The following is a 12339-nucleotide window of genomic DNA, read 5'->3' as shown; positions in this document are numbered from 1 at the left end:
TCTTTTACCAACTCAAATGGTAAAAGTCCGATATGTTATACAAACATTATTCATTTCGAACTTTTGACGTCACTGATAAATAAGCTGGTAAGATAATAATACGAATCCATAGGCGAACAATCCTGCAGAATTTGCAATCTTTTTCTAATAATAAAATAACTGGGTGTTCAGAATAAGCTTTTAAAGGACATCAATTATAATTAAGAAACTATTGTGACATTGAACTTCGAAGATGCAGCAGGGAATAAATAACTCAAATTAAAATAGGATGAAAATGATTCGTTTTGTACTGGGTTCAACTGGCTGCGTTTTATAACTAGAAAAAAAGGGAAACATACAACAAAAACAGAAAATATTTTTTTGGAGTCATTGCCTAATATATATTGCTAAAAAGGCTAATAAATACTTCCACAAAAAAATTATATTAAATTTTAGTACGGCCCATACTTGGCTTACCAGCGTGACGTAAATGAATTTGTTTTGAGAATAAAGTGGTCTTTAAGGAGAATAACATAATATTGTGTGTATATTGTAAAGAATGAGCAAGATTTGATACAAAATAAATAGTATAGTTTTCGAAAAGAAAAAATGTTTCTTTGATTCACAGAGAGACACATTTTCAAATTTGGTAAAAAATGTTTGTGTATATGCTTATTAAAGAGTTGTCACAGAAATCCTAAAGTTGGTAACGTTATGTTGGATAGACCAAACATAATGTTTTAAGCACAAAATTCTTTTTCGTACATTTTGAGGTTATCACTTTTTGACAACATTTTTCCGAAAACAGTACTCCGGCAGAATTTGAGAATGTCGAATTTATAAATTTATTGGCTGAAAAGAAACAAAAATCAATTATGACTATTTATTTGACCTGAAAACTCCATGTTAATTAGTACTTCGTTTTAGTTTCACTTAATATTTCCAGTATCATTTTGTTCTGGGTACCAATCGAACTTTAAAATCGTCTACATCCTTCATCATTACTTCAAATTTCACTCGAAGAGGTTTTTCTTTATCTAAACACTTGCCGGTTTTTAAGTTGATATCTGCCCCAGGCAATACTAATTTGAAGTTGCGGACCAAGTGTATAGTTACTGTTGATATCGCCATCAGCGCGTATTTGTATCCTGTAATATGTAATCATTACATATATTATGTAATTTCGTAGTTAGGTGTCTTAAATGTAGGAGTCGAGCATTAAAGGAAAGGCTTCACCTCGTTATTCTTTCACAAAACCAGTAAATAATTCCAAAATATATTAAATTCATATATCGAGTTCACGCAAGAATGAAACAGAACTATCGGTTTATTTGATTAATTTTAAAAATCAATTCTCATTACTGCTCCCAAACTCGCCCAACTATACAGCTTGGAGTCATAAAGTGCGTGCCACGTCCGATTCTGGCTTACAATTTCCAGGAATGTTGGGTATGAGGGCGGGATAATCTCTCAAAAAATGAACCAACTTGAATAAAGCTAAAAATAGGTTACATAGACTGTCGTGTACCGTACTACCATGAAGCTAGTTTGAGGTCCTTCTAAGACTTTGACTACGTAATCCTTTCCTTAATGCCGATGACTTATTCATACTGAATTCTTCGGATATTGTGAAAGTTTACGGTTGATATAGCTGGACATCGACAATTGCTTGTTTAAAATTACCTAAAATAACATAGTTCTTACCAAGACAATTTCTTGGGCCCAATGAAAATGACGCAAATGCAGCCGAATGTTTGGGAGGATCATCAAAGAATCGTTCTGGTCTGAACTCCTCGGCATCTTCGCCCCAGTACTCTGGATTTCTGTTTATTGCCCAGTTATGGATAAGAAGTGTTGAATCCTTCACGAGCGTTATCCCTGATGCTGAAATGCATAAATTAAATAGAAATTACGGAAATAATGAAATTAAGAAATTATTACTTTCGAAGTGATCCTGTATTAGGAGTATAGTTCATATCTTGCTTCGTTTTTGATAATGGAAGCACTTTAGTAAAGAGAAACTTCCTTACAAGCTTTTGCCATGCTAAATTAGTCGCAATGTGCATAACAATTCCTTATCGTGGAGTAACAAAATTTCATAATATAATATAATTTTCCATGACTGGTATTGTATATACTTAAAAAAAATCTTTAGAATATTTATTTGAAAATATTATGGTTTTATACCATTAAGGGCTGATTTTTCAATCATAAGATAAAATTTGTTCGTAGGGTAAGCTACAACGCAAACTATTTTAAAGAGACAGGTGTATGTATAAAGATTTTAATTTGCCTCACTTTTATAATCAATCCGGTTAAAATATATTTGATACATAACTTTTATCTGCCGATTGAAAAATTAGTCGTAATCTTTATATTTTTAGTTTGCTTTCATCTGAAATTTTGTTTTACACTAACTCGAATTAATTTTAAGTGACGTAATGTGGTTGGAGCAGAGGTGGTGGCTCGCCCCGGACAGCACTTTTAGATGTACTGCAAAATGCGTGAAAAATAGCAGTGTTTATAAAGGGAGGTATGTCTGACGCAATTCATCCCAAGGAGGGCGCCAAAGGCTGTAGGACAATGTCATGAACTAGGGCGCCTGGATAGCCTCTCGCCCGGTTCTTTGAGGCGGCAAACTCATTAGGTCCGACCTGGGCGATAAAAACGCTCGCTATGCCATTGTTACACTATACAAAATATTGTGTAATATGTTGTTGTTACGAAAGAATTAAAATACATGTAAAGCTTACGAATTGTCACATCTTGATCAACCATCCTCATAGTAATTGGAACCGGTGGATACAATCTTAAAGTCTCCTTTACAACAGCTTCCAAATATTTTAATTGAGTTAAATCTTTTGCAGTGACATGTTTGTCTGAATCACCAAATAGTTCTTGCAATCTGTACCAAATATATTGTTTTTATTACTTTTGAATTTAAGGGCAACTCAGGCTTCTGAGCTTCAATGGAAGAGCCGTCACTGCGTACACAAAAGCATCATTACGCAAATCATTTTAAACATTTAGCTGTGGTTAATTTAATATTTGTCCACTTTATCATCATCAGCCCGCATGAGTCCACTGCTAATCGTCGAATCGCCTACAGACTTTAGTCCCTACTTGACAAAAAAAATCTTCACAACAATAAAATAAAGGAAATTTACTTTATTTCACAGTTCACACATATAACAAAAATTACTAAAGTAGTCGTGTACTAGCAGTTAAGTTCTGAATTTGTTCAGCTACTTTTGAAGCTGACTGTACACAGTCCTTTCCCAAAGTACGCCACTGAGCTCGACTTTCAGGCCGTTGTCCCCAGCAGCTGTTGTCCAACAGCTGCTAATTATTTCATACCACTTTATAATTTATTTTTCGACACTTACTCGTTGTAAACTTTGTCTTGCACTTCAGGATGTCTGGACAGCATCACACCTACAAACGCTGCTCCAGTAGCCGAAGTATCTGTCCCAGCCACAAACAAAACAAGCAACTCCTCAAGTATTTCCAAGTCCGAGAGCCCCTGTTCGCCATCAGATTTGTTGGTCATCATCTCCAGAAATGTTTTTATTTTATCCAATTTACCTATATTAAAAATCACTTTTTATCAGATTACATACTTTATGTTATTCAATACAGACACCTTCTCGCCTTTTATCCTTGATGACTGAGATATATTTAATGGAACCATATTGCACCATAAATACACCGCCATGATGTGGAAGGATTGCTCCTTGCCTTGCCTTGCGGCTATCGCCAAATTGGGCATGCATTCTAGACTCTAGACTATGTAGAAGAGCAGAAGACCCAATTTCACTTATCTGGTGATTGAACATGGAACTTTATCACGGCACTCGTACCACAATGAACGCCACCGAGACATGTTATACAAATATTTCTTTCCTTGGATCTCTGCTTTTCTTTTCAAACATAGTTTATTTACATACACGGAATGTTTGCGATTTTATAAAAAAAAATATATATTATTACAATGTTAATAAAGTCTTCTTGATTAGTGAACTGCCTTGCGATATTTTTAAATCTAACTGACTCGTTGGTGGAGTTGTAGTTACTGTACATGGTGCGAGTACAACTTCTGCGTTGAGATTTTGGGTTCAATAAATAACTACGATTGGGTTTTTTCGTTTTAAAAATTACTCAGCCGCAGCTCAGAGTCAAGAAGCTGACGGTGTGACCCCTCTGGCTCCTGTGTGTCCTGCGTCTGATATCTCTCGGGTCAAGACGGATTGCCGTCTCGCTGGAGTATGAGAGTAAAGGAACAGAGAGCGCACCTGTGTATTGCTCACATACTTGTGTACTCATAGATACATATATGTCGGTAGAATAGATGTCAATGTGTATACTATAATATGTCTTGACTGATGTCCGTTGAGATCAACTGCCGTGGGCAAAATTCGGTCAGGAAGGAAAAAAATAATATGTAAGTATATAAATATTATATAAAAAAAAATCACAGGCGTTTATTAACTGCCCATAAATAAACTTACCATGATATTCTGTATTTGTTTTATTCTGTTTCTCGTCTCTATAATATTCTTGTCGTTTAGATTGTATGAGCTGAAATCGATATCATAGAATGTTGGTAAGTTTCATTGTTGTTTTATATTTTTAAGAAGGGAAATGGTTTCATGAAAAATATTCCCAAAATTTATTCTTATAGAAAGTTACTCTATAATGACAAGTAAATTATCTACAGAAAGTTACTTTAAAATTATTTAGATATTTTTTGTTATAATTATTATAATGAGGTCGTTCAGAGGCCGTCGAACTCTCGAATTACGGCTATATTTTGTTTAGCGTGTGCATTTAGGTGTATTTCAAACTAGCTTACGCCTGCGGCTCCGTCCGCCTAAAAATTTTGTCTAGGATAAATATTTCCCGGGATTAAAAGTGGCCCATATCAATCAGGAGTAATCCTATTAGTAAAGATTTCAGAATCGGTTTAGTAGTTCCTGAGATTAGCGCGTTCAAACAAACTCTTCAGCTTTATATTTTTGTATAGATTACAATTTGGCAATATAGCTGAGATCTTATATGCATGATATTATAGCTGACGTACAACTTCAGTACACTGCCGCGTGTTGGTATTTTTTTGTACTTTAGTGTACCTACACTTACGCGGTATTGTATTCAAGTCATTTGTCAATTACATAACACATCGGTCAATAAGTCCCGAGCCTAATATATAAATTGCGCTGTTACGGATAAATACTACCGACTTTAAAAAATTACTGACCTCTATGTAACACATGTCAAAATTTCATAAACTTTTAACAATTTGTAAAAAAGTTACAGTGATTTTAGTGATGCTACTTTGAGTATGTCTAAAACAATGGAAGAAAAGAATTTCGAGTGTTGTTTAAACATCGTTTTTCAATGGAAAAAAATACCGTTGAAACAAAAGTTTGGCTCGATAAATGTTATGAGAACCCTGCTCCATCAAAAGCAACAGTTAAACGTTGGTTTGCTGAATTTAAACGTGGGCATACAGACACCAAAGATGTTGAACGCTCAGGACGTCCAAATGAGGTTGTGATTCCAAATAACATAAAAAAGTATACAAAATCGTTTTCGAAGATCGTAAAGTGATGTTACAGGAGATAGCTGACATTCTAAAGATATCAAAAGGCAATGCATTTGTCATTTTGCAAGAACATTTGTCTATGAGAAAGCTCTGTTCAAAGTGAGTACCGCGTTTGCTCACCGTTGACCAAAAGCATCAACGTGTTGAAGCCTCAGAGTGCCGTTTGGAGCTTTTAAGGCGAAATAAAACGGATTTTTTTCTTGCAATATGTGATAACGGACGAAACCTGGATCCACCACTACATTCCAGAGTCAAAACGGCAGTCAATTGAATGGACGGCAATCGATGAAAGGCGTCCAAAGCGACCAGAAACACAAATGTCAGCTGGCAAGGTTATGGCTTCCGTGTTTTGGCATGCGCAAGTTATAATATTCATTGATTATCTTCAGAAGGGAGAAAGGATCAATAGCGAATATTATATGGCATAACTGGTGCGTCTGAAGCATAAAATCGCGAAAAAACGGCCTCAAATGCAAAAGTCAAAAGTGCTTTTCCATCAAGACAATGTCGGGTCACACAGCGGTCGCCATAATGGCAAAACTGCATGAATTAAAGTTTGAGTTGAGGTCTCACCCATCATATTCTCTAGTTTTGGCTCCCAGCTTCTATTACCTGTTTGCTAAACTGAAAAAAATGCTTTCCGGAAAAAAATTGGCCCAAATGGAGAAGTGATCGCTGAAACTGAAGCGTATTTCGAAGGGTTAGACAAATCGTTTTATAGGAAGGGTATAAAAATTTTAAAGATGGGCTGGATTGATTGTATCACTTTTGAAGGAGACTATCTTGATGAATAAAAACGATGAATGATGAATGAATTAGGTCAAAAAAAATATTTTTCTTACCTAGGCTCGGGACTTATTGACCGATGTAATATTAATACATTATATAATCCTATAATAAAAGTTTGCTTGTATAAAAATAAATACAAGTATCAAATTAAGAAGAAATATAGGCACTTATAGAATAAACAACTTTAAAATGACGCTCACACGATCTAAATTCTGCATCAGTTGTTATTTTATGTTTATGGAGTTAGTATAGGTACGGCTCGTACGACCTTAGCGAGTTTTAGTTTGAGTGATTATTTTGAAGTCAATTGGGCCTCCTCGAAACGCTTCGGGAGCTACTTGGAAAGGCTCTGCGGGCCGAATTAATTAAAACAAAAATATGACAGCGTAAATATTATAAATAATTACCTTTTTTACAAAATCCCTCATAATTTGATTGTTTTTTGTAAATTTTGCGTAAGCTGGAGTTAGTTTGTAAAACGGATTATCGTAAATGTACGGTTGGAATAAATGTTTTATGTATATCCGGCATTGGTATTCGAATGCTTTGGGGAATGGATGCTCAGAATTGTTTTGTACACTCAATTTAATCCCAAGAGTTGATTCTGAAATATTTTATTTTATAAATACATAGATCAGTTGTTGATTGCTGATAAAAATAAATTCACGTACGGTATAATTACTAACATTTATGTGACTATAAAATACAACGGAAACGAATTTAAAACCATAGTTGCATAAATATAATAGGGTTATAATTGTTTGTTATGAATTAGTAACATTTAATTTTTTTTACGGATAATTTTTATTGCAACGTCCTAAACCGTTAAATAATTAATTAATCATTTAAACAAACAAAAGCATACCACAAACAGAGTCCATGGAATATGCAATGAGGTATTTGAATAGTGAGATAGGCTGTTTCCCCTCTGATCTCTTTAACGTGTTTACCAAAATTAGGCCCTGTTGGGAAAATATGTCCACGAAATGATTGAGTCTAGGTAAGCTGAAGTTTAATGATACAAGCTTCCGCCTCGGACGCCAAATAGAAACTGAAAAAATATATAATTTCTAAAGTAATTTTTAAATTTAAAATAATTTCTAAATTCGTAAAATCGCACCCCCTTATTCATAGACGATATTTATCTAAGGGCGAAGTATTGCTGTGATAACAAGTCTGTTTCTCAGCGCTGACGGCATGGCAGCCTTCGCAGTGCATAGGGCCGTTGTGATTGGCTAATATTGAGATATAACTTGAATCTAGTTGGCTGTCAGATTAACAATTCTGAGCTTAATGCTCCGTCCTTAAATAAATATTGTTTATGAATAAGGGGGATATATTATAACATAATACTTTTTTGCCAAATTCTTCATTCAAAACTATACTGTCAAAAACTACTTGAACCTTAGGGCCTTTTTCACGATGTCAAAATAAATATAATCCGTATGTAACATATACTACTCATATTTTGTCGATTTTCATTAGTCTTCTTATACTTGAAAAACATTGTATTAATTTAGAGGTAGTGACTCACCCAGACGTTAATTAGCATTTCTAATTAACGTCTGGGTGGGTCTGGTTACTTTAATAACATTAACACCTATATTTTGTTATATAATTCATTAGTTAAAAGTCATCTTGAATATGCATCCACTGTGTGGAATCCATTTTATTCTACTTATAAAGAGCAAACGGAAAGAATCCAATACAAATTTTTGAATAGATTGAAACATAAATTTAAAGGTCCTTTACCGCAACTTACATCTTTGGAATTGCGACGTGAACACAGAGATCAATTATTTTTATATAAAATAATTCATAATTATATCGATTCCCCCTACCTTCTAAGTCGTATATCTTTCAACTGCCCTAGATTGAGTGCTCGTTCTAACGCTATTTTCTCAGTTCCTTTTTGTAAAACAAATTATGCCACAAATCGATTTCTGGTAAGAGCATGTAGTACACACAATAATCATTACTATCACATTGATTTGTTTAATAATTGACTTGGTGGATACAAAACGCTTGTTAGAAAAGTTAACTGACTTATTTTTATTTTCTGTATTTTTTTTGATTTTTTTTTTATATTCTGTGTAAGTTAATTTGGTGTTATTTTTCTGGTACTAGCTCTTGTGTAATTTTTATTTATTCTAACATCGAAAACCTAAAAACTCTCCTCAATCTGGAAAAAATATTTGTGGAAACTGTTTGGCTAATGTAAAAATTATTATGTTTAATTCAAATGTTATTAATGTGTGCTGTTTGTTTTCCTAAATAAAATAAAATAAAATAAAATAATAAATAGCAATTAGGTATTGTCAGAGAAGTTTAATGAATAAATCGAAATAGTGACACTGTAGAAAAACATTGCTGTGGTCGTCAATACTTCTACTCGGTGTGTACTATAGTGGTTTAGTTATGGCCACTGAAAAATAACTTCTTACCTGGTGCAAATATGCTTCCATTTCCTATGAGATATTGTGCCATTTGCGTTATGTTGTCCTTCTCTAAACAGGTTTTCGATAAATAATCCGCTATTACTGGGTCGGCGATCACTTAAAAAATCGTATTTAAATAATCTAAAGAAACTGTGATAACCTATCTGGTACGGACAATTAAAAGATTTTTGTACATTGTTCGTTAAAATTTAATTGTATTTCGTACTTTATCGCGGTTTTTACATTAAAATATAATATTTAATTAATTTGAAAAAAACTAAAATATAAAAACCGCTATAAAATCCGAAAAATAGTTTAATTTTAATATCTAACACTCGCGTAAACATTAGAAATCATTATTCGTTGTTATATTTTTGAAGAAATACGAACTTGAAGAATTTAACACGTCTTATTAGTTAAGTTAGTAAAAAATAAATCTAGAGATTTTAATGCATACTATATAAAATAATGTGTACTAAAAATGTATATACATTTACTTACCTGTCAATAATTTTGTTCCTAGCCACAAAGCTGACATACCACCATTATTAAGAGCTTTTTTACCGAAATACTTAAAAGCATTCATTAAGTCTGAAAAATAAAATACATATTAGATAATATGACATTGATTTTTTAAAGTTTGAAGGCATATCAATTGTAATGATTTTGAATTTGCTTGTTAAGGGCAGTGGTAGAAAGGGCCTTAAACGGTTCTAGTACAGCCGCTAATACCTCTTCCAATTATACAAAATACATATAAAATGAAAAAAAAATATACAACGTTGATCATTGTGCGCAAAATGTGGCCTCAGACGTGAAATACTCGGATACAGCGATAGATCAAATAAAAAAATTACATTGTTACTTTGAGAAATAGAAAACAATCTATCTCTGTACTCTTTATAACATTGTTAACGGTACGTTTGGATTAAATTTGGTTGAGTTATTGCAGTGTAAGTTGCTACCACGGGTAGTGCAAGTTCAACAATTATTTAATATACCACCTGTTACTAATAATGAATCACAAAGAGGCAACTAATATAGTGCTTGGGGCTGTCTGACTATTATAAAATATACACTTTTTTATAGCCGATGAGGGTAACCGCGGTGTTTTGGATCGTATGCTAGTACTTATAGGGTATTCATTGTGTTTTTTTTAACTCGGACAGTATGAAGAAATCCAAAACCATACGAAATACAGAGAAACTGTCTTAGGAGCAATTAGTTGCTTTTTTATGAAAACAATTTTGGCATTGTAATTTTTTTATCAAGCTTGTGTTGTCTATAAAAATGAGTCAAATTGACGTTTTTTTTAATGCGTATCCACTTATTTTTATGTAAGAATAATTGCATTATATTTTTATAGCATAATATTTTTTTTTAAGGCGATGCGTTATATTATAAATAAACATTTATTTGCGTATTTACTTAGCTTTCTATGCCAAAGTAATTAAAAAGGGCTCATTTTGAAGCTATAAGAAATCGAAAGCAAAAAGAATCAAATAAATCAACCAAGGGGCAAATATATTTTTTTACAACGAATGGTTAATTACTCCTCCTTTGGAGGCTGTTGGCAAATGTTAGTCGTTTCTAATCGCAATAAGTTAGTAATTTCAATAAAGTTTGGTAAAATACTATGATAGCTGTTGACTAACAAAAATAATTAAAATGAGTTTTTTTGCTTGTTATTGACATGTTATGCCAGTATTCTTTTAATTTTTTGCCTAGTCAAATCAATTATGGTGTCAATATTATTAATTGCGGCAGTTATACATTATTTATTTTTTTATTGATCTCATCATAGAGACATTTATGTCTTTTGCAATGAAACCGATTGCATAAATATTACACAGAAATCCCTAATTTGTTAAAATGAATCTTAAAAGAGTTTCTCTATCTCAGTTTTACATACAAAACTATAAAACTGTATTTAAAAAACTTCGATTATCTCGAAATAAGGTTTCCCTGACATACCGCTTTTGCGCTTAGCGCGGCAGTACGATCAGCAGTGGATGTATAATTTTTATAATTTTACATACCTTCACCGTTTCCAATAAATAAATATAAATGTCCTAGAAATGGCAATGTCAGTATATCATTATTTAACTGTCTTGATAACTCGTAAAATCTTCTATATTTAAACCGCATGAATAAATAACACAGTATTAAGGAACCAAATAGAATTTTAAAAATCATTTTGATCACTGTTGATCTTTTTTAAAATAAGTTGTAGTTGAGTGTTGTAGGGCTATTTATAGTGTCAGTGTCCGAGCTAGACTTATAACGTAACCTAGTCAGTAAGAAACTAAATATTGCTCGCAACTTCGTTTGTACTATAACACAAATTGTGAAAACCTGAAAAGTTACAATTTACGCATATAAATCTTTATTCAAATAGATTTTGGCGGAGCGTTTAAAGCCTTCTCAGATTTTAGATTTTTTTCATTTTAGTAATTAAACATGTATCAGTACTTATTACTCTTTACAGCATTAAATATAAACGATAACACTTTAGATACAGTGTCTTTTTTCAATATTAGAAATCGACTCTCGTAGAATAAGCCATTATCATGCATTTTTGTTTCCTATTTACGTTAAGCTAAAACATACAAATATATTGCAGCTACATTCAATATACTAAGCCCTACACCTTACGCATGACATAAACAAGAAACATTCGGATACTAAGAAAAAGATTACTAATGGAATTCAATAAATTATGAGGATAACTTGCATACCACTCCACATCATAATATACACTTTAAATACTGCCGAATGTCGTCTAGACTAAAAGGAATAAAAAAAAAACAAAAACAGATTACAATGACTTCCAAAGAAAAACAAAAAAAGCGCTAACCGAAATTCGTTCGTGTTTTCGAACTCTGATCTTAGAAATATGAAAGTAAATTAAGTATGAAAATAAATATGAAAGTAAGTATGTAATTATCTTACCACTGTCTGGAATTAATTTACTTTATATTGCTACTAGCTTTTCCCGCGGCTCCGCCCGCGTTATAAAGTTTTTCAGGCTAAAGTTTTCCGTTATGAAAGTAGTAGTTTCCCGGGACCCTATGTTCTTCCCGGGGTCTCAAACTGTCTCCATACCAAATTACATCTTAATACGTTGGGTAGTTTTTGAGATTAACACGTTCAGGCAGACAGATGCAGCGGGGGACTTTGTTTTATAATATATTTTTTAGAACTTTTTAAGAAGAACAATCCCGTCATACATCATTGTTGCATAACTTTAACCGTTTACGCAGCGCACGCACCGGAAGCTCTCAAAACTAATAATTTTTCCCCGTTTTTGCAACATGTTTCATTACTGCTCCGCTCCTATTGGTCATAGCGTGATGATATATAGCCTATAGCACTCCAGGAACAAAGGGCTATCCAACACAAAAAGATTTTTTCCGTTCAAACCGGTAGTTCCTGAGATTAGCCATTACTGCTCCGCTCCTATTGGTCATAGCGTGATGATATATAGCCTATAGCGCTCCACAAATAAAGGGCTAACCAACACAAAAC

General features: G+C 33.1%; 1 protein-coding gene across 1 annotated transcript; it reads right to left on the bottom strand.

The window, feature by feature from the left end:
* Positions 1-880: 880 nt before the first annotated feature.
* LOC115451411 (cytochrome P450 4d2) lies at positions 881-9397 on the bottom strand. Its single transcript, XM_030179710.2, has 8 exons — positions 9313-9397; positions 8818-8928; positions 7239-7424; positions 6781-6977; positions 3366-3532; positions 2733-2884; positions 1684-1863; positions 881-1127 (listed from the first exon to the last, which is right to left on the bottom strand). The coding sequence occupies exons 1-8, from the start codon at positions 9395-9397 to the stop codon at positions 928-930; spliced, it is 1278 nt and encodes a 425-aa protein (XP_030035570.1). The 3' UTR covers positions 881-927.
* Positions 9398-12339: the final 2942 nt, after the last annotated feature.

The sequence above is a fragment of the Manduca sexta genome, chromosome 26 (assembly GCF_014839805.1).
Source record: "Manduca sexta isolate Smith_Timp_Sample1 chromosome 26, JHU_Msex_v1.0, whole genome shotgun sequence".
NCBI lineage: Eukaryota > Metazoa > Arthropoda > Insecta > Lepidoptera > Sphingidae > Manduca > Manduca sexta.
The sequence above is the reverse complement of the archived record's forward strand: the minus strand, read 5'-3'. Positions and strand labels throughout refer to the sequence as shown.